This window comes from Lucilia cuprina, chromosome 2 (assembly GCF_022045245.1).
Source record: "Lucilia cuprina isolate Lc7/37 chromosome 2, ASM2204524v1, whole genome shotgun sequence".
NCBI classification, from domain to species: Eukaryota; Metazoa; Arthropoda; class Insecta; order Diptera; family Calliphoridae; genus Lucilia; species Lucilia cuprina.
In genome coordinates this window covers 47,800,828-47,825,827 of record NC_060950.1, presented here as the reverse complement: position 1 = coordinate 47,825,827, position 25,000 = coordinate 47,800,828, and the positions used below count along the sequence as shown (strand labels likewise).

The window sequence follows — 25,000 nt, the reverse complement described above, 5'->3', positions numbered from 1 at the left end:
TTGTACGAAAGCCTTCCTTTAAGGATCTTTGTGACAAGAGGGGTTTTCGAGAGTCGTGAGGGCGGAAGAGGGAGCAGTGGTTGGACCTGACATCGAGTTCGACGGTCCGACCTGTCCGGGAGCCGCAGTGATCACTGCTTGGTCAGTAGTGATCGGAGTAGGGGCGTTTGCCGGCGTACCAGCGAAAGCTAAAGCAGCAGTTGAGGTGCTAGCCACGACGGACAAGACATCCTCGCTGCGTTCAACCGGGCTATCACTAGAAGGTTGGATAGCCGGTTATTTGCAGTCCACCAGCTTGGGTTTCTCCAGCTGGTATTGTTTTTGTTGATTGTTGTTGTTGTTTTTTGTTTGAGGAATTATGCATTTTGTTCCCACGAGTGAGCACGTAAGGGGATGGACGCTATGCTAAGAGTTATAACCGATCCGTACCTTGGCATAGGAGGGTAGCTGTTAGCGACTAGTCTTCTTTAACCACTGACCAGCCATTCAGGTTATCGGCACTGCTACCAACAAATCTTACAAGTGGGGAATAAAGAAGATTGGGAGAGAGAGGAATAAAGATAGAATTGGAAAACGTGGGAGAGGGGAAAACAGTTTTGATCCGCGGATTTAAGTATGAGACAAGAGAGAGATTGTCATATAATTTCATGTATCCGAAATTAAACTCAGATAAGTAACACACATGTATATGTGATGGTGCAGTCCAAACCAGCCAAGCGCAGAAAGAAAAACTGTTATAGTTGTGGTGAGAAAATACTAAAAAAACACATAGAAGAAATATTTCCAAATTACGATTGTTATGATAAAATTTTTTAACAAGTAAAATTATAAAACATATTCAAAGAAGAAAAAAATGTTTATTTCATGACAAAGATTAAATTTTTTAATATAAAATGTTTAAAAAAAAGTATTAAAAATATTGTTTTTATGTATTTTTATTATTATGCATTCCTGGAAAGTTTTTGGAGTGTACGAGTTTTTGTTAAAGATATATATATATATATATATATAATATATATATATATATATATATATATATATATATATATATATATATATATATAATATAATATATATATATATATATATATATATATATATATATATATATATATATTAGAAAAAAATTACAAACGGAGTGACAAACTTATATGTATATACTATATACTATATATATAAGGTTTTATTTTTTCAGTCGTGGTTTACCTTTTCATGGAATTGTGTTAAAAAAAGTTATTTTTTACATTATTTAAATATTATGCAATAAGTTTAATATTTGTTTCATCGTACAGCTAATGTTTTTATAACGAAATGGAAATAGTAACTGAATGAAATTTTCGGACACAATAATATAAATGAAACGTTTGAGTTTAATTTTGGATACAGGAACTATTCAGTTCCACCACAATTTCCCAAGATTTTATGAAAATAAAACAAAATATTTGCAAATTTAATGAGTCGAAGATCTCTCTGTATTTATTTATTATTTTTATTTTACCTCGTTGAAGCAATAACGCCAAGAGCACGCAGTGCTTATGTCGATCAGAAAAGAAGTGTTTTTTAATTTACAAAACGTAAATTGGTGGCAAACAATATTTAGGTACCGTTAAGGGATTACTCGTTAGAATCTTCCAACAAAGTTGTAAATAAAGCGGAGCTTAATAAGATTCTAACGTTGCAAAAAATAGTATTTGCATATGTTATCATAACAAGTGTTAACCATAAATCGAACTTGAACAAGAACTAAATAGTCACTATAAAGGCTTAATTTTATATTTAAATTTTTTAATTATTTGACATTTCATTTTTGTTTCTCTTATTTCAAATTCTAGGTGCAGAGTGGTTTTTTTAAGTAGTAAAAAAATTTATGAAAATCGAAAAAATTAAAGAATTTTACATTTTAACAAATGTAGAATGATTGAAAAATATTATCATGCTTTTATAAATACAATCTACAATTTAAAATATAATGATTTAAGAAATAAAATGCAATAAAAAAGTTGAATTATTATTTTGACCGATTTTATGCAACTATGCGAGCAATTTATGTGTGGTAAAAAGATTTTTATACAATAACACTTCTTTCTAAAAAATCTTACTAATACATATTTATAGTCTGGTTTTTCTTTGTCAGCTGAGTTAGGTTTTTTCGAAGAGAGTTGACCTTGTATAGTAATATTCTATGATAGTATTTAAAAACTAAAGTATAATAAGTAGTCCTACTCTCACATATGGGAAATTACTCTCTCACATGTATGAGTGTCGTGTGAATACGGCTCTCTTGTGAGAAATTTAAACTTGTCAAAACACTCAAAAACCACAACAAATCTACATTTTTTTAAATAATTTTATTACACTTTTTTTTCATTTTCTTAAACTAGTAACAAATATTTTTTCTAATTATTGACAATTCTTTTTTGTTGTTATTGAATATTAATTTAAAAACTGAGTTTAAATGTTTAGTATTGAAAATTCGAACAAATTTAAAATTTTTAATTTTTTATAAAATATGTGTGTTAGTTCTAATTTGTTCTAAACAACCAGATCGTAAATAAAACTCATAGCAAGAGCGTAAAAATTACAAAAGCTAACTTTAGTTGCTTGGCAGCATTTAACAAAGTAGGTTGATGTCGCTTTGTTTCAGAAATTGCAAACAAAATTTTTAAAAACAACAACATTTGCAAACAAGAGAATAACTTGCAAAAACTCGTACACTCCAAAAACTTTCCAGGAATGCATAATAATAAAAATACATAAAAACAATATTTTTAATACTTTTTTTTAAACATTTTATATTAAAAAATTTAATCTTTGTCATGAAATAAACATTTTTTTCTTCTTTGAATATGTTTTATAATTTTACTTGTTAAAAAATTTTATCATAACAATCGTAATTTGGAAATATTTCTTCTATGTGTTTTTTTAGTATTTTCTCACCACAACTATAACAGTTTTTCTTTCTGCGCTTGGCTGGTTTGGACTGCACCATCACATATACATGTGTGTTACTTATCTGAGTTTAATTTCGGATACATGAAATTATATGACAATCTCTCTCTTGTCTCATACTTAAATCCGCGGATCAAAACTGTTTTCCCCTCTCCCACGTTTTCCAATTCTATCTTTATTCCTCTCTCTCCCAATCTTCTTTATTCCCCACTTGTAAGATTTGTTGGTAGCAGTGCCGATAACCTGAATGGCTGGTCAGTGGTTAAAGAAGACTAGTCGCTAACAGCTACCCTCCTATGCCAAGGTACGGATCGGTTATAACTCTTAGCATAGCGTCCATCCCCTTACGTGCTCACTCGTGGGAACAAAATGCATAATTCCTCAAACAAAAAACAACAACAACAATCAACAAAAACAATACCAGCTGGAGAAACCCAAGCTGGTGGACTGCAAATAACCGGCTATCCAACCTTCTAGTGATAGCCCGGTTGAACGCAGCGAGGATGTCTTGTCCGTCGTGGCTAGCACCTCAACTGCTGCTTTAGCTTTCGCTGGTACGCCGGCAAACGCCCCTACTCCGATCACTACTGACCAAGCAGTGATCACTGCGGCTCCCGGACAGGTCGGACCGTCGAACTCGATGTCAGGTCCAACCACTGCTCCCTCTTCCGCCCTCACGACTCTCGAAAACCCCTCTTGTCACAAAGATCCTTAAAGGAAGGCTTTCGTACAAAGACGTGCCGCCTTGCGACTGATCGATTGTCTTGGGACCAAGTCGGTCGATGCGCTTACGAACGACGAGAAATCTTCACTAGATTGGGCAAAGGCCCTCCTGGCTGAGCCGGAGTGTTCCAACCCTCAATCGAAGCCAGATGTAGATGTAGGATCAAGCTTCATCTGGTCCTACATACCTGACCAAAGCGAAGGACTATAGACCGATTAGTCTATCTTCCTTTCTGCTTAAAACCTTAGAGAGAATCATTGACGTTCATATCAGAACGTCACTGAATCCGTTTCTCTTATCGCCTCTCAACACGCATACACCAAAGGCAAATCAGTTGAGACTGCACTACATTCTCTAGTTGGCCACATAGAGAAATCACTCGAATTTGGAGAGTACACGTTAGTAGCCTTTCTGGACATAGAAGGTGCTTTTAACAATGTAAAACCTGCCACAATTCTATCAGCTCTGCAAAAACTTAATATACATAGATGCCTCAACTACAAGGTTTATAGGAGAACTTCTGGAACAACGGATCATTTGTTCCAATATGGGCACAGCACATTAACTGCTTGCTCAAGACACTGGATTCCATGAGATACAAAACTGTAGCTGTAGCAGTATCAGGAATATACTTGAATACATTATCACAGAGGCTGGAAGTTGCACTCAGAACACTAAGTCGATGGAGTATCGATAGTGGTCTGGGTGTGAATCCGAGCAAAACCGAACTTTTACTATTTACTATAAAGTATAAGATTGAAGCTTTTACACTGCCTCGTCTGAACGGAGTTGAACTACCACTTTCGGATAGCGCTAAATATTTAGGGGTTATTCTTGATAGCAAATTATCCTGGAAACTCAACATCATAGCAAGTTCTAAAAAGCCATAACGGCAATGTACATTTGCAAAAAAGCTATAGGAACAAAATGGGGGTTAAAACACAAATTAGTGAAATCGATCTTTGAAGCTTGATATAGCTGTCTTCACTGGACAGCTATATCAAGCTGTCGACTTGGATTACCTTATAATGACTACTGCAGAATCTGTCAAGATGAGGAAGAAGAGGAATCAATAGAACATCTTCTTTGTCCGGCACTGGAGGACATCCGACTTCGGTATCTGGGACGTCGATTTCTGGAAGACACCTCAGAGTTATCAGGGACTAAAATAGATAACCTAAACGCCTTTATTAGGCATTGCGGTTGGTTTGACGACACAAAGTCAAATAGCACTGATTAGTAGCCTTTTCGAGTTCGAGACTCTTTTCCGTTTATGTACTACAATCTCTCTCTGAATATCTTATCTCTGTCTTTCAGTGTAGTCTACTACTATTAATAACCACTAATTTCTCTTCACTATCTCTCTTACCATAACTTTCTATGTCCTCTTCTTCTTTTCTTTTAATTTATTTACAGGTATCTATTGTAGCCTAAACAACCAACCATGGGTTCATTTTTAGAATAATAGCATGTCATTAACATGAGTACTTATAACCATTGAACATTCTGATGCATTCTCATGCAAATTTTCATTGGTGCACTATATTTATTTTAAAATGCATTAAAATCCGTTAAGCATTCAGCCAACTTGGCATTTTCTTCTCTTACTAATCAAGATGTTAAAATGGACTTAATATTACTAATTTTAACAAATATTAAATACTGAGCCTAAGGCTCAATATTATATTTCTCAGTGGTAAGTTAAAAAAAATTACAAAAACAAAATATATACATTACTTTCTAATTTTGATCATAATTTTGTTACATTTTAGTGCGTTTTAAAATACCAAAAGGAAAATTCAAAAACGAACACTTTTTAATACTCTAACAATATCATTTAACGCAGAATAATTTTTGCTCTCAAATTTCAGAAGAAAAACTGTTCACATTTCAGTAAATATATTTATTTCATTGTGATCAGTTGTGTGATACATAGTGAAATTCAGATTTTGTAATAAATTATAATAATTTCCAGTTTTCTCTGTTGTTATGGCGAAACTGGAAATTTACTACTTTTATGCACTTTTATGTCATAAAAATGACTTGAAACTGAAACGAAATCGACTCATCAAGTAAGTATTAAACAGTCAGAACAGTTTCTTCCGAACGGGATTACTTTTCATTAACTCAGATTATATTTAATTAGATTGTTTTAAACTTTAAGCTGTAAAGTAATGGTTACAATTTAGAAAGAAATTGTTGGCAGGGTACTTAGAGTTAGGTACTGCTGTCAAAGAGACGGACTACTTATTATATTTTGGTATAAAGTTTATGCTATAAACGGTCTAGAATTGTAAAAAGATTTTAAATGAAATCTTGTAGATTTTAGAGAGTGTGTAAATGGAGTATTACATACATAAATACTTTTTGACAGCGTTTCACTTGGTGTTTGTCTAGTTTAAGAAAAGTAAATAAAAATTTATGTGAAAAATTCTATAAAACTATTATACAAAATTACAGATTTATTCGGGTAAATCGTAGTTTCGCCTGCAATCCTTTAAAGTGGTCAAAAAAAGTAAGGTAAACTTGTGTTTTGAAAAATTTAAATTTCTCAAAGGAGAACCGCACAAATAAGAGTAATTTTCTGAATGTAAGAGTCAGACAATTTCCCAGTTGAAAAGCGCAACCCGCTACATTCAATTCTACAAGGCGTTTCATTGTCTGCCATGTGCTTGCCTTCTCGTTTCTGTAAGAGAGCTGATAGAAGGCTTACTTAAAAAGGCCACCCGTCAAATCTATGATTTCTTAAAGCATTTGTATTTTTTATATGTACAAAAGGTAATCCAAATAATTTCTTTATTTGCGTACGGCGGAATACCGAATCTACAGAAATAATAATAAACAAAAAAAATTACAACCATTCTAACTCATTTAAGGATCTAGATCTGTGATCTCTATGAAATGAATAAAATTTTAAATATATACAAAAATATCTATGTAAATAATAAAAGTTTTAAATAATATTTACCTCATTTAATACTTGAGTTTGGAGTAATTCTTTAAGCAAGTTTAAACATAAATCGATGTGTCCCTCAGATTTTAATTTAATAGCGCGAATATATTCATTCTCAGCAATTGTTTCCTGTAACAACAATAAATAAATGTTTGGATATCTAACAATAACACCACAAACCTGAGCTTCCCGTGTAACTACATGTTCTTCTTCCTCTGTAGATTCGTCTTCACCTTCATCATTAAGAGCAACAATTTTAATCATTTTTACTGATAATAAGATATGAACATTCTGCGGCCTTGTACACAAAACTAATGAAGATAATCAAGGCGACAGTGTTGCCAACATTGGTCAAGCAAAACGCGCGCAAAAAATTAAAAAGGGGTAAAAAAGCGTAATTTTCTAACTGAAAATGGGTAAAAAAGCACTAACGTTTTTTCAGTCAAATATTGTTTATTTTAATAAAAATTGCACATTATTTCGCTCATTCCCTACAAGACTCCAAAATTCGCTTTTTAGAGCATTGGGCTGCAAAACAAAACATGCGTCATACTAAAGTCTTTCACCGGTGTGAGTTAGATTTTTAGTAACGTAAGAACTAAAACTAATGTTTGACGAATATTAGATAAATAAGATGAGAATTTTAAAAATAGTAAAATGTCATTAAACATTCAAACTGACAGGCACACTACCAACTGGCCAACCGATGTACCCACACCCAAATTGTAAAATTTTAAAAACTTATAACTTATTTTAAAGTATTTTGAATATTTTGTTTTTTTGTTTTTGAAGAATATTTGCTTTTGTACATTTTGTACATAGATTTTGTTTTGTTGGTCAGTTATAGACCAATCGTCATAAAATTCGGCATAAAGAATTATAATAAAAATCTTTTTATTGCGAGTACAACGATGAAGTAATCATGGAGGCTTTATATATGAGGAATAGATTCAATTGTGTAAAAAATTTATATAAAACTTATTTTTTGTCAATTTTCATCGCTGTACTCATATTTTTAAGGGGACCTTAATAGGGGGTAGGGTACGTTACCGATAAATCCGAATTAAATTCGGTAGGAAGATTACATTTGTATAAAAGTAGTTTATTTCGAATTTCTCCGCTAAACACGTATTTTTAAGTCAGTAATGAGCGTTAAAATCAATTTTTGAAGGTGACCATATGTGGGGGTAGGGTCAATTATGGACCGATTGCGTAAAATTTGCTAGAGAGATTTTGGCTTATATAAAACATATTTATGTCGAATATTTTTAAGTCGGTAATGAGTATTAATGTTATTTGGTAGAGAAATTTTGAACCATATAAAAATTTGTGGAAAAATTTAACTCGTTTGCTCTTTACGTTCTAACCCTATCGTGCTTTCAACAGACAGACGGACGGACAGATGAACAGACGGATGGATATGGTTAGATCTCCTTAGAATTTAATAAGGACCCAAAATATATACGACCAATGTGTTACAAACGAAGTGACAAAATCAATATACCCCACTCATCTTGGGTATATGTTGGGTATAAAAAGCACTAAATGCACTGTCATAAAATTAGAAAGCACCACTTTAGTGCCTTTTTGAAGAAAAGCACCATGAGCAAAATTTTCCGCGTTTGGCACACCAAAAAGCACCGCAAATAGTGCTAAAAGCACTAAGTTGGCAACACTGCAAGGCGATAGACATAGGGTGGTCACCAGTGTACACTTAATAAGGTAGCCTCGTCCGCACAGCTGATCATCAGCTTTTACAATCTTATCTGTCAAAATTCCTGTTTGTTTACATAGAAAAAAATCGCAAAAGGTGTAAAAATTTTAAAAAGTGAAGAAAATTATGGTTTTAAAGGAGTTTTCTAGGTCAATCGTGATTAAATGTCTTTGTTATCCTTCTCTCTTGATAAAAAAAGAAAATCTTTAGCTCCGGCATACGTTCCAAATCAGTTTCAACTATTTTTAACACGACCAATCACTTTTCACAAAAAACACGTTTAATTCGGAAAATTGGTCTTCCCAATAGATATAGTTATGATTTTCAGACATTCCACGTTTAATTAATATAATATATTAATATTAATAGTTAAAAATTTAAATAATTGCTAAAAACTCATATTTTTATTGTGTTTATTTGTTGCTTTTTCATTCTACACACACAGCTTTTTTTGACAGATGGGATTATTCTACAATAACAAATCGCCTGTTGTTTTTGTATTGTTGTATTTGTTGTAGCGACGAGGCTACCTTATTAAGTGTACACTGGGTGGTCACCAAGACGAAATCAAAGTAAATTTATAATGTAGACACATTTGAACAGCTGACTATTTTTTTTGAACTTGCTATTTGTGGACTTATTTGTCAAAAATGTTTATGTTGCCATATTTGTGTTCATTTCAACGCTTGCTTTTGTACAAATTTCTGAGTAATTTGTTGTTTTTAATGTGAAAAAGTGTATTTTAAGTGTATAATATTTTTAAAAATGTTCTAATTTTTAAAAAATAAAGAAAACTTTGTGACTTTTAATATAAATAACAACATATTTTTGGAAACTACAACAATAATGCCATATTTTCCATTAATTATTGGTTCATTTTTGTAAACAAATTTTGACAAGTTAGTATTTCGAATAAAAACAAATTGCCTGTGGTTTTTGTATACGTTTGTTATACAACAACTCATGTCGCTACTTTATTAATTTACTTTAGACGAAATAATAAAAGCAGGGTTTTACAAATCGACTTTGAAAAAACGAACTTTTTATCAGAAAATTTGAAAAGTCGAGTTCGACATGCACATAAGAAAACAACCCGACGAAAAATAAAACAAACCGTAACAGCTGTTTTATCAAAATAAACATTTTTTTGGTGTGGTGAGTTATTTTTGGTTACAAGTATCTGTTTCTGCACGTGGAAAAGACGCAAAAACTCGTTTTCATTATTTACATTTTCAATATGTGTTTATGCAAGTGGAAAAATTCAAAAAAATTGATTTTCATGAATGCATTAAAAAAAATATTTTTGATCAATTAAAATATGTATATAAATGTAGAAAGGAACAAATCTGATAAAATATAAATATATTTGGGATCATATCGTTACAGAATGCCTTTTAAGGTATTTTCAGACTACAATACTGAATATTAATACTTGTCAGAAAATCATGAAGTATAATACAATTTCGTAGTCTAAATACAATTGGATTGATTATGACAAAAAATACTTCTAATTTTTATGACATACCGACCGTATTTTAAAGTTTTTGAAAAATTTCAAAAATTTCTAATTTTTCATATGTATCAAAGTTGTAATTAAAAAAAGAAACGTTAGAAACAATTTTCATCTGAAAAAAATAAACAGGCAAGTAAAATAAATTAAACATTAACGAAAAATTTAAGAACACAGTTGAATTTATAAAGGTAAGAATTGATAAAGAGTATGTCTGGAATATTTATGTATTTTTCTTACAGATTTTTTGATATACCGACCAAATTCAATAATATTTTTATTATGAAATGTATTAATACTCAGTATTGTAGTCTGAAAATACCTTTAATAAAAAACATTCAAAAAATGTTATTATGGTTATATATAGAAAATGATATATAAACGATATCGGACGATCTTGTGCACGATAAAAACCTATATAGAACTTTAAGTGTAGAAATCGGATGGCATACACTTTTTTCCGGATTTCATCGTTCTAGGGTGTGTACTACAACAACAAACTTTTTTTTACAAAAAATGTTACTATAGCCGTACATATAAAATGATATATAACTGCTATCGGACGATCTTGTGCACGATAAAAACCTATATAGAACTTTAAGTTGGAAGTGTAGAAATCGGATGGCATACATTTTTTCCGGATTTCATCGTTCTAGGGTGTGTACTACAACAACAAACTTTTTTTTACAAAAAATGTTACTATAGCAGTATATATAACATAATATATAAGTGCTATCGGACGATCTTGTGCACGATAAAAACCTATGTAGAACACTAAGTTGGAAGTGTAGAAATCGCATGGCATAAATTTTTTCCGGATTTCATCGTTGTAGGGTGTGTACTACAACAAACTTTTTTTTACAAACAATGTTACTATAGCCGTATATATAAAAATGTTATAAAAGAGAAACTATTTTTTTCCGAGAAATTTTTTTTTTTATCATTTCCAAAACCTTATTTGGATTTTATGTAGACTTGTTTTTTCTTCACTGTGCACTTAAATTGCCTTATCCAAAGAGATTTGGATTTTCAAGACCTCTATTTCAGAAATCTTAGAATTAATTTCTTTTTATTTTTTTTTTTTTCTTAGTTGACATAAAAATGCACAACACGCCACCGAAAAGTTTTAACTTCACTATCACTACAAATTAATACAGTTGTAAATAATTTCTCTTTATTCCAACTCCTCTTAACTGCTAATAAATTTTCCGTCGCTATGTATTTTCCTTGTAATGTAGTTTCCTATATTATATTTTTATGTTAAGATTACTTTCTGCTTTATTGAGAACAATTAATTCGTTTAATATTCTTTTAATATCAGTAATCTTCGTTTATCAGTAAATTTTAATTTTTCACAGAATTTTTTATTAGAAGCAGATTAAAGAGAATGTGATTATTATTATTACTCAGGCATTTTCACGGCACTTTTCCTGTTTTTTTTAGACAAAAAAATTGGATTTTCACGGGACTTTTCTAGATTTTATAAAAAAATTTTAGCTTTTTACGGCACTTTTCCAGATTTTTTTTACGAAAATTCTTTCTTCTTTTTTTTAATTTTTCTTTGGCAAATTATAAAATTTTGGCTTAGTACAATACTTTTATTATTGGCAATTTTTTCACATAACATAAAAATTTCATGAATACTCACTCTGATTCAGCTTTTGTTTTACTTGCTTGATTTTCCGTCGGCAAACAGTTGATGGGAACAACTTCAAATTCTTCTAAATTTGTCCAAGCCCCTGGTTCAACCTCTGAAGGAGAGAAGGATCATGTACAAATGGGGAATTTGTTAATAAAATATTTATTTGAAATAAATAAATATTTTGCAACTTAGAATTTCTCAAGGAATAAGAAATTATAAGTTGCTTGAGAAAAGAAAGAAAAAACCAAAGGAATTAGTTTTTTATTTAAAACAATTTATTTGGTTTAGCAAGAGATGCTTACCCTTTGACTGTTGGTTTGAATTTTTAATTAATTTTATATTTTTATGCCTTGAAGGCTTTTTTGAACAACGTTATAACGGTTTAATTCATTTCCTTAAGTTTTACATAAGTTTTTTATACAATGTTAAGAATAGTGTTTACAATCATTTAAAAACACGCGATTTTCATTTAACGAAAGAAAGGAGAGAAAACTTATAACTACTTATAATACTAAATACAATTCATTGGTATAATTCATATCATATATATAATTCATTTTAAATACAAAAAAAATACATTATGTTAATTTATACATTACCTATTCGCCTTTAGCCCTGTATTTATTAGACAAATATTTGTTATGTTAAACGTTAAATTGTTATCATGATAAAAAAATTAGCAGGTACAGACAAATGTTTATTATAAAATTTGTTTAGAATTTTATTTTCGTGCAAATAAAATTGATTTTAAACATAAATTTTAGTGATATTTATGTTTATTTACAAAACTTTTATATAATTTTTATTGTTTTTATAAAATATAGCATTATTTCAATAAAATTATTTGTGAGTTGTCTTAATAAAATCAATATTTTGTTACCCATATGCATTAACATAAACACAAAAAATTAGACTTTTTTAGGTTTATTCAATTTTTGTCTAATATAGACAGGGGCTTAGGATAGACAACTTCGATATGACAAGAGTCAATTCCTCTATGTTATAAAGTCAATTTATAAATCCCTAGAATTTGTTATTCAAATATTGGTAACTCTGTTCGTTTACTGGACGCCACACTACATTTGCAAAAAAACTTTACACGTTGTGTGATTTCTTTGGTGCGTGCAGTAGAATTGATAATTATGGCAATGTTAGCTGGAGAAAAATATTGGGAGAAGTCGCGATTTGCCAAAGCTGAAAAGCAATATTATGAGATGCTTAGCCAGGTAAATGTTTGTTTAAATTCAATTAGGGTCCTTGATAAAGTAATTGATTAAATTCTTTAATTTCATGCTGCTTAGGATATATATTTCGAGTCGTGCGTAGAATATATAAAACTCGACAAAATACCAAAAATTCGATATGGCAAAATTTTAAGTGATAAACATGACTATGAAAAAAAAATTGATTGTATAACATCTAGAAATAAGTTGGATAAGACTGAAAAGTTTCAAAAATTTGAGAAAAAAAAAGAAATGTCGCTAGGATCCCAAGTAATTAGACATACATTTCAAATTAATATTATAACACCCTTCCTTTTTTATATAAAGGTTTTTATTGAAGTGACAATTTTTAAAAAGTATACAATTCATAAAATACAATATTCGAACTGTTGACTATTTATCATACAAAGTATTTACAGTAAATACAAAAAACATATTCAACACCTCCCTTTAGTGTTACAATTATATTATACAAAAACAATATTAAAAGTTTGCATACTAGTCTAACAAAATCAGAAGCAATATTAAAACATTTTCGAAAATTTTTAAAAACAGGCTTTGAAACGGGGTTTAGTAAATATATCTGCTACCTAATTGTTCTTTATAATTAACAAAACAGCTTAAATTTTTCTCGTATAAAGTAATATTTCGCATCAATATGTTTGGCCCTTTTATGGTATTCAGGATTTGTGCTTTGATTATCCAAATATAAAACATTTCCATCAATGTTTTATGCTATTTTTTTCAAAAAACATTTCGTCCAAACGATGTCTTTTACAGCTTCACATGCAGCAATATATTCTGCTTCAGTGGTTGATAGTACAACTGTTCGTTGTCGTTGAAATTTCAATCTAACTGTGCACTCACCCAACTGTGTTAAAATTCCAGAAGTTGATTTACGATTTTCAATATCACCAGCATAATCAGAATCAGAAAAAGTTTTAAATATACTTACATCCTTTTTGCTTTGGGTAGAGCAAGCCATGGTTGATTCGTTTAATATATCGTATAATTCTTTTTGCAGCATTTGTTTGATGATGATGGTTTTTTTATCCATCCTGGTTCCAAAGGCGTAGATAACGAATTACAATCTTGCATCGAAAATCTCTTAATAATCTACTCTATGTACTGTCGTTGGTTAAGAAATATAGATTCTGAGTTTATTATTTTAATCTGAAATCTTGGCTTTCGCACAACTATGATTTATACAAGCCTTGATGACCTTGCGAATTTCGAAATGATCGGACTTCATTTGACCCTAGCCCCCACACAAAGAACCCTTCAGAAAGTGACTTGAATATCCACAATTCATTTATTAGCACCGTTATTGCAGTTAAATTTAGCACAGACAAATATTATATATATTTTATAAATATCATATAAATACAAATCTATCCAACCCATTTTATCGAGATCGATTCACATTTGCTCCTATTACCCATATAAAGCCTCTTTTAGAAAATAAGTTTTTCGTCAATATATTGCTTAAATAAATCGGAATCTAGGTAATTTTCAAGATATATGCTGATGTAGGGTATCATACAGCCGGCCAAGCCCGACTATACTTTGTTACTTGTTTTCATATTAAATTTGTCCAGAATTTCACAAATTTTTTTATTAAAACATCTTGGAGCTTGCTTTAATCAATAAAGACTTTTCTTTGGTAAGAAAACCTTTTGATGTTATTTAATAAATCCAAGGGGTTGACTCATATACATAAATTTCTTCATTTAAATCACCGTAAAGGAAAGCAGTCTTTATATTAAATTTTGTTAACGACATTCCTTTAGATATTGCTACTGCTAGCATAAGACGAACAGAGTCAGACTTTACCACAGGACTAAAAGTTTCTTCGTAGTCGAGACCATGCTCATGGGTAAACTACTAAGCGAGCTTTGTATCGTATTTGATTTTATATACCCAATGACAATCTATAAATTATCTTCCTTCAGGTAATTTGCAAAGTTTCCAGGTCTTATTTTTCATTAGCGTGTCATATTCTTCTTTCATAGCTAGTTTCCATTTTTCTGAATTTCTAGTTTTTATAGCTTCTTCATATGTAATTGGTTCTAAATAGTCCTTCTCCATTACAGAAAGAAACATCTCATCAACGTTAATTTTATTTTTTGGATTGGGCCAAATTATATTTTGTATTTGTTCTTCTGGTATTAGCACTTCCATTTTCAAAATTTTCTAGTTGAACGCTTGGATTTTCAGACTGAGATGAAATTGAAACAACTTCTTAGACATTTTCTACATCTTGAATACATTCGTCTACTTGTACATTTATATTATTAGTTTCAAAACAAAGTATAACAAGTAGTCCGACTCTTACATATAAGAAATTACTCTCTCACATCTACGAGTACCTTGTGAATTCGACACTCTTACGAGAAATTAAAACTTGTCAAAACACTCAAATGTTTAACTTACTTTTTTACCCACTTTTAAGGAAAACTGCAATTTTTTAAAATAGTTTTAAAGAACTTAATTAAAAGAACTAATTAATTTAGAATTTTGTTTAATTTTCATGAACTGGAAAATTTTTTTTGTTAATTTATTGACATTTCATTTTTGTTGCTGTTGAATTTTATTTTACAGAGTTTCAATTTTTGGTATTGAAAATTCGAACAAATTTAAAATTGTAACTTTTTTTTATAAAACTCTGTGTGTTTAGAATGCACCAATACATATACATTTTTGTTACTAACACATATTTAGATTTAGGTACTTTTTCACTAACACATGCTTAGAGTTAGGTACTGCTGTCAAAGAGTCGGACTACTTGTTATACTTTGTTTCAAAACTTACAATTTCTTGACAGTTTTCATGATTAATTTCTTCAGCCCATAAAAACTTATTGAAATGTTTACTTCATAGAGAACATCTTGCTAGTTCTACAATTGTCCGCATTGCCTTTCAGCGGTTATATATACACCTTGTAGAGAAAGAGGTTAACTAAGAAGTCTCTTTATTTTTCATAAAAATTAAATTTTACTTGACTTCGGCACTCACTTCAATTTTGCAAATTAATCTGCCGATACAATTCAGAATATATTTTTATCACACGTTTTTATATCATTATATTTAAACCCTTCACTTTCGTAAGAAGGGTATATATAAGTTTGTCATTCCGTTTGTAATTTCTATAATATAATTTTCCGACCCTATAAAGTATATACTGGATCCTTACAGATAGCGGAGTCGATTAAGCCATGTCCGTCTGTCTGTCTGTATGTTTGTTGAAATTAGTTTTTAGAGGACCCCTGTTATCGCGAGATCCTAGAAATATGAAATTAAGTATGTACAGTCTGAATAGGTGAGAATCCGTAAAAGGGAAGGTTAGGTTAGGTAGGCAGGTCGTCCTCGCGATGTCATCACTGGGGACACACTTGGGTCCAGTATTTTGATCCCTTTGTGATACCTGAAACGAGTGAAAACGGTCGGCGTATTAGTACACTTCAACCTAATCACACTGGTTTCCACCGAACCAGTTTGTCGCACGAATATAGGAATCTATCTTCCGGATATTAACCTCCGATAGATCCGCTAAGTCATGCAGAAAGTAGCTACCTAGCAGACCCATTCTGTGATCAGCTAGGGCAGGACAATGACAGAGGAAGTGAGTTATACTCTCTTCTTCCTCTTCATCCTGGCAGCTCCTGCAGAAGTCGTTACTGGGTAAGTTCAGTCTTCTTGCATGGAGTCCGAAAGGCCAGTGGCCAGTTACCACTGCCGTTAAGTTCCGTAGATTAACTCTCGAAATGTAGAAAAGGGCTTGGGATCTTTGTGGGTCGTAAGATGGCCACATAATCCTTGCCTGTCTGCAGGTGGCTTCAGTCGACCATCTGCTTTGCGCAAGCTCATATAGTTTTTCACGTATCGAGCGTTTGCAGGTTGAAAGCGGTATACCGACAAAAGGGTCGGTATGCTCTCTTGCAAGCGAGGAGCCTAGCTTGGCATTTCAACAAGAACTTGTAGGGTTTAATGTGGTCGGTTTAATGTGGTCTGGACCGTTTTTATAAAAATATCGTTAGTGCACACAATTTTAAATGATTTTTTTTTCTAATTTCCTAAATACTACAAGTGCGGCAACGTTTTTTCTTTAATTGTTTACAAAACATAAATTTCATTAATTCTTATTAGTTACCTTGTTTTCTTCATTACCATGGTTTCGCCTATATGTATACTATATGGGTACAACTTTAACCCCTTAAACTTCGGAATATTGTTCGATTGAAAAAACAAAGGACTAAACTTTTTTGTATTCAAGTAAATATATATTTTATGTGAATAAAATAGTTTTTTTAGAATATTTTAAAAAATAAGTTCTGAGAACATTAATGTCCTGGAGAATTTTTAATATCTTTTAATTTTTTAACCATTTTTATATTTAAATCTTTTTGAAGTATGTACTAAATCTATGTATGTTATGATCTTTAGACATAAGAAAAATATTTTAATATTATGTGAAAACAATATATATAGAGCCCACCTCATCTTTCGAAGTTTCTTTTTACTTAAAAATTCTTCAATGAAGAATTGCGTTGGAAAAACTAACTGAAATTTTGTATTTATCAGTTATGAATATACATAATACCATAATTTTTGCAATAATTTACGCGTCGCTATTCGTAATTATAATAAAATTTTAAATTAAACTATACAAAATGGTGTGACAAAAATAGAGCCAGCTTGCAAAAATACAAAAATTTAACAATTTGTAGACAATTTTCAAATTAAAATCGACACAAATTGTAATGTTAAGGCTTATTATTACAATTTAATATAATCTCATTTAAAAAGATAAGTTTTAACTAGAAAAATATCAAGAAGGAATAAAAAAATAACACCTATTTTTGGAGTAAGAAATATTGAAGTCATGTAAAAAATTGCACTTTTGAGGACACAATAGTTGGAATCTCCCTTAAAAAGTACTATTTCTCATTCAGCATAGCATCAATTAATTATAATTTTGGAATATTTGTAGTCATATCTTCCCTCAATCGAAATAGAGGACCATGTCAAACAAAAAAGAAAAAATCACATAATACCATTACGTATCCACCACCATGTTCAAAGATCTTCATAGACATTGGGGACAAATTCCATGCTCGTCATGAGCCCCTCTGGCATGGGTAGCCCTACCAGCACGGCCTGCATGGGTCATCACACATAAGCCTTCGCATCGCGTCAAGATGACTACCCGTCGCGAAGGGTAAAAGGGAAGTTTTTGGTACTTTTTCGTTATTCAAAAGGTACTTTTTGAGCTTTCTATAATAATGAACTTAGAAATATGAAATTAAGAATATAGATCCCGGATTAGAGGAGAACACACCAAGGGGGATTTTTTTGGCACTTTTTCGTTCTACAAAAGTTTCTTTTTGAATTTTCTATAATATTGAACCTAGAAACATGAAATTAAGTATGTTGAGTCCGAAGTAAGTGATGTAAAAGAGGAGTTTTTGATACCGGTTTTTTAACACACCATGGTGAAGGGTGTATAAGATTCAGCACAGTCGAATATAGAACTCTTACTTGTTTTTTAATAAAATACAAAAATTTTACAAAAAAAAAAAAAAAAAAAAAAAAAATAATAATTCTTAAAATTAAAAAAAAAAAAAAAAAAATCGTGTAAAATGTTGTTGCAGAACTTCTACCGCCTTGTATGAATTCGCTTTGGAAAGTTGTATACAAATGTCATGTACAGTTTCGAGTTGCCATGTAAATTTCACTTAAAATTCAATTTCAATTAAAGAAAAATATAAAAAATTTAACAAAAACTTATAATTTTGTCATTTTAAACAGTAATAGTCATATAGTAGCATATAGGCGAAACTGATTGTCGAAAACCTAAGTTCGAAATGTGCTAACATTCGTAATTCAGCTCTGGGGGAATAAAAACCTACGCGCGTCATTGCCATTATCGTTTAAGGGTAAGAAAGGACGTCCTTCTTTCGCTGCCTTCGAGAGCTTTGCGTTTCACTCTCACATTGGATTAACTGTACCGCGTTTCGGTTCTTCAAAGCTTCATGCATTAACCACATGCACTTTATTTGATAACCCAAAATTTTCTTTGATACATGTGAAGTTTGCGAACAACGCTTTTTTCGTCTCAGGGTGCTCAATGAATTGCCGGCAAAATGCTAGCGAGCATCCTTCAGAGTCGGAAATGGGGATGTCTGCATTTTAATGTTTAGCTGGGTGAGTCTTGGATCACCTGGATTGCTACTCTGTTGGAAAGTGTGGAAATATACGACCAGGCGAGCAGCTGCTGAAATGACGGTTTCACGGAGCTTCCCCTCTAAATTGTGAATGTTGGAGAGAAAATCACTGAAGATGCGTTCGGTGAATTCTCTGAAGCCGCGCCAGTCTGCTTTCTTTTGATTGGAATTTTTTTTGAAGGCCATTGCAGTTGAACTGCAGTATGGATATCATCCCAGAATAAAAACCTACGCGCGTCATTGCCATTATCGTTTAAGGGTAAGAAAGGACGTCCTTCTTTCGCTGCCTTCGAGAGCTTTGCGTTTCACTCTTACATTGGATTAACTGTACCGCGTTTCGGTTCTTCAAAGCTTCATGCATTAACCACATGCACTTTATTTGATAACCCAAAATTTTCTTTGATACATGTGAAGTTTGCGAACAACGCTTTTTTCGTCTCAGGGTGCTCAATGAATTGCCGGCAAAATGCTAGCGAGCATCCTTCAGAGTCGGAAATGGGGATGTCTGCATTTTAATGATTAGCTGGGTGAGTCTTGGATCACCTGGATTGCTACTCTGTTGGAAAGTGTGGAAATATACGACCAGGCGAGCAGCTGCTGAAATGACGGTTTCACGGAGCTTCCCCTCTAAATTGTGAATGTTGGAGAGAAAATCACTGAAGATGCGTTCGGTGAATTCTCTGAAGCCGCGCCAGTCTGCTTTCTTTTGATTGGAATTTTTTTTGAAGGCCATTGCAGTTGAACTGCAGTATGGATATCATCCCAGTTCTTTGTGGAGACATGTAAAGCAAAGTAATTAAGGTTTTAATTTGGGAAATTCAGCATATGCTACATTTGGGTTTAGGGTAGTTTCTTATATCCGAATCCATTTCGATTTCCTTTCTAACTGCATTTTCTGTATATGAGTGTGTTAGTCTGAATGTAAGTTATAGGCTAATAATGGGCGGATAAATAATTCATTATAAGAATTGGTTGTGTTAATGCAATAATTGGGTTGTGTTTTGATTATTGGCTTTCTTTTGGAAGTTTAATTTTAAATCAACTCGAACAATTGTCATGCGATTGGGTTTGTATAATTGTGAAAAATTGCAAGTTGTTGAAGATCTATCATTTCTTAATTGTGTGGGTTTAATGTGACTATGATCAAAATGTTTTTGATGAGCGTTATGTATATATTTTTTCAATGTTTGATTGTCTTTAATATACTTGGCATTCTTTAATTTTGTTCTTAAATGCATATTTTTAGTGTTTTACATTCTTACGCACATCGGGTATATTTATTATTGGACCTCGGAGTAACTTCACACATTTGGTTTGATACAACTTCGTTCACATCTGATTTTTCAGCTGATATGGGTATGGTTTGTAAACATAATCTACGTCTTAACTGATCCGAAATAAAAGAGTAATCAGAAGCTAGATCTATTAGCGGTCGCGCAGGAAATAATCTTCTTGAGCTTTAATCTGAATAACAGCTGTTGCTAATAGCTTCGTTCTGCTATCTAAAACAGTTTATTGATCGGGTTAGGGTGGAGAAAGGTGGAGGGTAAAGGTCAAATGTTGGATTCGGGCTTGAATCTGGGTTGTGTAAAAGTGTATTATGTGGACCACCACAATATCTGCTCGTAAAAGTGATTCAAAAATTTTCAGTTGTATGACCATTAGCTAAACAATTGTAACAGATGGCATTTTCTGATCACTGTCACATACAATGTTGCCAATTTAGCACTTTTAGTGTTAAATTTTGCACTTTTTAAGTCATTTAGCACCCAAAAATGTAATCTAACACCTATATCACCTTTTCTAGCATTTTTCAAATATTTTTTGGCACTTTTTTAGCACTATTTATAATATATTTTACATAAAATATGTAAACTTTTCGTCCATTTTAATAGTTTTTCCTGTAAAAATATGTTTACAAAATATGTGTAATATAAAAATAAGTTTTAACCGGTTATTTGTAGAATTATCGATTCGTATAATATTCAAAAGAAATAATTTGTATATGATTTTTATAGTAATTAAAAATTCTAAACATTTGTTAGAGCTATTTAAATTATCCCAAAAAATCTACTTCTAACAATAATTGTTTCAATATAGATACTATAGAGAAATTCGCGCCACACTACCAGAATATATAAAAAAAAAAATAAAAAAATGCATAGTACATACGTTTTTAAGAATTTTCCAATTTTTTGGAATTGTAAGAATAGTATTCACAAATTGGTTTTATATTTCAAAACAAATTTCAAATATTTTTGTTAAAATTAGTAAAAACTTTAAGTTATTAAATAGACATATTCTGTACAAAGAATTGAATTTTGTGTCTTTTTGATTCGAAATATCATTATAATTTTAAACTCAATTTCAAAAATATTCACATCCAAAAATTTCAAATGACCAGTTCTGGAATTACTTCTTAAATGATTTTTTAATTCAAATTGTTGAGATTAAAATCAATTTTGGGAAACAGTAAATTTATATTTCAAAAATATTTTCAACAAATTTGATATATTTTTCACTGGTTTTAAGTAGAAATTTTGAAATTTTTAAATGCCGTATTTAAATCATCCCAAAATACGTGGATTTGGTAGTTTTGCGTACTAAGCTAAAACCAATATTTATGCAGTTGAAAATAGTACAAAAAATAGAGCAAAATTCTAAAAGATCGATTTCGAAAATCCACTTTTTGGGATTGTTAAAGTTAATAAATTTGGGTGCCTCGGTATGCTATATGCTATATGTTTGTTAGTGTGCTAGTCAGTCTGGGAGTTGTCGGTTCAATTCCTACAAGAGACTTTGATCTTAATTTAACCTGCTCGGTAAATTGGGTTGAGTATAATTTGTAATTGTATTGTAATGGATAAATAAATAAATCTGTATATAAAATTAAAATTAGTGTCAAACTCGTTCCATTATAAATGAAAAAAACAATATTTTCTTAGCACTTTTTTCTAGTATTTTTTCTTTATTTTTAGCACTTTCTAGCATTTTTTTGAAAAAAATCTAGCACTTTTTCCCAATTAGGTTTTGGCAACACTGGTCACATGGTACACATGTTCTTTTATGTGTATTTTGCAAAATACAGTGTGGGTGTATAGGTTAGGTTAAGAAGGGTTATATACCGTAGAAACAATATATGTAAACTCGGAGACCATAAGGTTCATTGCGATTCCCTTCAATAAAGTGAAGATTCAGAAAACAGAGAATCCAAAACACTACTACAACACAAGAATGAAAATACATATAAAATATATAATTCTCTATATATATATAATAAAGGGAATGTATATTCCCCTATAAAACCCAGTCAAAGAAGTTACTAATTCCCTTGACAAAACCTAGTAAATTGCGGGAGTTAAATCCCGCAATTTACTACATATCAAGTTTTGGCCACAGGGCCTTTGATATTTTGCAATCCAATCTACTATTCCAGGAATGGATAATGATATCGCGAATTCTATTCTATTGTCCTATTATAGTGACAAATGGATGGTTTTACCATTATTTCCCTGTCATCAATATCAACCCACTAAACAATTATTGCCGAATTAGTACCGACAATCTGCAGAAGTTGCCGATTTCGTATTCGAATTCCGTCAGAATTCGTTACGAAAATCGTATGAAAGGTTGCTAAGAATTCGGAACTCTTTGCCTGAGGAAATTTGGAAAAATGTGCAGAGTTGTCGGTCAGAATTCGTTACGAATTTGGATGTAAATTCTTTGGGATATTCAGAAGGAATTTTTGACAAATCTGATTAAAGTTGGACAAAAGACTGATACTATACCTGACATGCTTTCGACATTTCGTTCGAAAGTCTGATCAAATATAAGAAAGTCTGATAAATGTCCGATAAAATAGCAGACAATTCGTATAAAGGTCAGATTATATAATTATATAAGAAAGTCGGATAAATGTCTGATAAAACGTCCGACAGTTCGTACAAAAGTCTGATCAAGTACAAGAAAGTGGCATGACTTTTGCGATCAACGACTGATTAAAACTATTTTCATATATATAATTTATTATGGTTTAATTTTAATAATAATTTTAAATTATTATTGGCTTCCTAATGGTGCATAAATAAATAATATAAACTTATAGATTAATTTTAAAATTAATAAAATTAAACAATAATACTAAAGTATTATATACGAAAATAGAGTTCATTGTATACATATATTCAAAATTATAAAATTAAACCATAAAAAATTATATTATTTGCAATTTTTTGTGTATTAACAAAGTTTAAAGAAATTTAAGCAATAATCATCACGCATGTATATGTTGTTTAATTGATTTCCAAAGACCAACTGAGAAAATAAAAACTAAATTCCCTTTTAAAGAAGCAATGTGCAAAGTTGTCGCAATGTTTTCTTTCAAAAGAACTGAAAAAGGGAATAAAATGACTGAGCAAAATATATCAGAAAATGTGCAGACTATTCTGTTACATATCTAAAGGAAATTCATATTATTCGCTAAATTGTCTAATGAAATTACAAAAACAATTCTCTTCAGATTATGTGCTGATTTATCAGATATTATTCGTAAGCCATTTTGTATTTTACTTCAGAAAATTTCCAGACTATTCTCCTTTATGTCTAAAGAATAATATAAGAATAAAAATTGTCCTTTTTCAATCTGCAGATTAGTCTTAACAATTGCCGTAACAATAAAATTCCTTTTCGAAAATGTGCAGACAAGTCTGCTGTTAATCGTTTCATATTTCAGAAAATGTGCAGAAAAGTCTAATAAAAAGTTTGCCGATTATTCTGTAAAATGTCTAAAGGAAATTTATATTATTCGTTAAAAATTCGGATAAAGTATAAGAATTATTTCAGAAAATTTTTGACATCAGACATGTCTAAAAATTGTTTTCTGGGAAGGTTCGAATCTAATCTAGCTATTTCGTCCGCAACCTCATTACCATGCACATTACAGTGCTTTGGTACCCAACACAATCTAATGACAAACTGTCTGATAATGTCCCTAAGGGCATTTCTACAATCTCCACATAATTTATTGGATGGAGTGGGTTATTTAAAAAAATATAATTTTTTTAAATTAAATACAATTTTTAATAATCAATGTTAAGTGTTTTGAGTAAAAATTTTTTGGTACTTATCTGTAACATAAATTTTTAGTTTCACTGTTATTTTTGTAATGATGGGAAAATTATTTTTAAAAAATGAGTTTTAAATGTTTTGTATTGATATATGTATAGTGTCCGACCGAACGTTCGGGTACGGGTTCGGAGTTCGGTAAAAAGTGAGATTCGGCCAATGTTCGGTGTTCGTCGAAGTTTTGACCGAACAACGAATGCCGAACTTTTTATTAAATGTTTATTTATCATATTTTTACATCATCAAAAAGTTTTAAAAATGCTAGAAATTTGTTTATAGAAATTATCATACATTCTGGCTGTATAATAAATTTCCGATATATATATAGGCACAGAACGCCTTTTTAACTGATCGTTTAAAAACCAAAAATAAAAGTATTAAATATATGCATTTCACAAAAATTCAGGATATATTTGGTTTTAAATGTTATAAATTTATTACTTTTTAATCATAAATGCGTTTTTCATTTAAGAAAAAGTTCGTGTTCACCGAACTTTAAAAACCGAACAAAGTTCGAGTTCGGCCGAACTTTCAAATTTACCGAAGTTCGGTACCGAACGAAATTTGAAGTTCGGTCGGACTCTATATATGTATATTCTTTGTTCTAAAGTTGTTTTCAACTTTTTTTAAGTATTGTTTGTAGATATTTTTTATATTTTTTGTTCTGATTATTTTTCACACATTTTTTTTAATTTTTTAATTTGGCGTTGTTTTTTTACAATCTAAAAAATAGGGGTTTATTATCATTTTTATGAGCATTTGTTTATTATCATTTTTATGAGCATTTGTTAAAGTTTTTTTCTATATAATGATAGTAAACATTATATAGAAGTGTGCTTCCTCCCGGCACGATTAAGAATTAGAATGATAGTTTACATAAAAATAAGTTTATATTTATTTTAATTTTATTTATTTTTTTTTTATTTATTAATATCAA

At 30.8% G+C, this 25,000-nt stretch overlaps 2 protein-coding genes and 1 long non-coding RNA gene across 8 annotated transcripts in view; 1 reads left to right on the top strand and 2 right to left on the bottom strand.

Annotated features, from left to right (window-relative positions):
* The window catches only part of LOC111677206 (calcineurin-binding protein cabin-1-like), a 637,283-nt gene extending 630,318 nt beyond the window's left edge, over positions 1 to 6,965 (bottom strand). For all 4 annotated transcript variants that reach the window (XM_046947473.1, XM_046947468.1, XM_046947458.1 and 1 more), the window contains exons 1-2: positions 6,807 to 6,965; positions 6,642 to 6,755 (exon numbers count right to left, since the gene is read on the bottom strand). In XM_046947473.1, the coding sequence (XP_046803429.1) occupies positions 6,642 to 6,755; positions 6,807 to 6,890 (198 nt within the window). In that variant the 5' untranslated portion in view covers positions 6,891 to 6,965. The remainder of the gene's footprint in view (positions 1 to 6,641; positions 6,756 to 6,806) is intronic.
* A 5,569-nt stretch (positions 6,966 to 12,534) lies between these two features.
* LOC111688835 (probable elongation factor 1-delta) overlaps positions 12,535 to 25,000 on the top strand; it is a 19,912-nt gene continuing 7,446 nt past the window's right edge. The window contains exons 1-2 of one of the 2 annotated variants that reach the window (XM_046945308.1): positions 12,535 to 12,718; positions 12,794 to 12,985. In XM_046945308.1, coding sequence (XP_046801264.1) covers positions 12,635 to 12,718; positions 12,794 to 12,985 — 276 coding nt within the window. In that variant the 5' untranslated portion in view covers positions 12,535 to 12,634. The remainder of the gene's footprint in view (positions 12,719 to 12,793; positions 12,986 to 25,000) is intronic. The other variant, XM_023451349.2, reaches the window with a different exon arrangement.
* Positions 12,951 to 15,806, bottom strand: LOC124418586. Of its 2 annotated transcripts, none has more exons than XR_006940086.1 (3): positions 15,527 to 15,806; positions 13,671 to 14,989; positions 12,951 to 13,586 (listed from the first exon to the last, which is right to left on the bottom strand). It is a non-coding gene; the product is annotated as an uncharacterized LOC124418586 (long non-coding RNA). The 2 variants fall into 2 exon arrangements; XR_006940085.1 differs by having other exon boundaries at positions 13,671 to 14,933.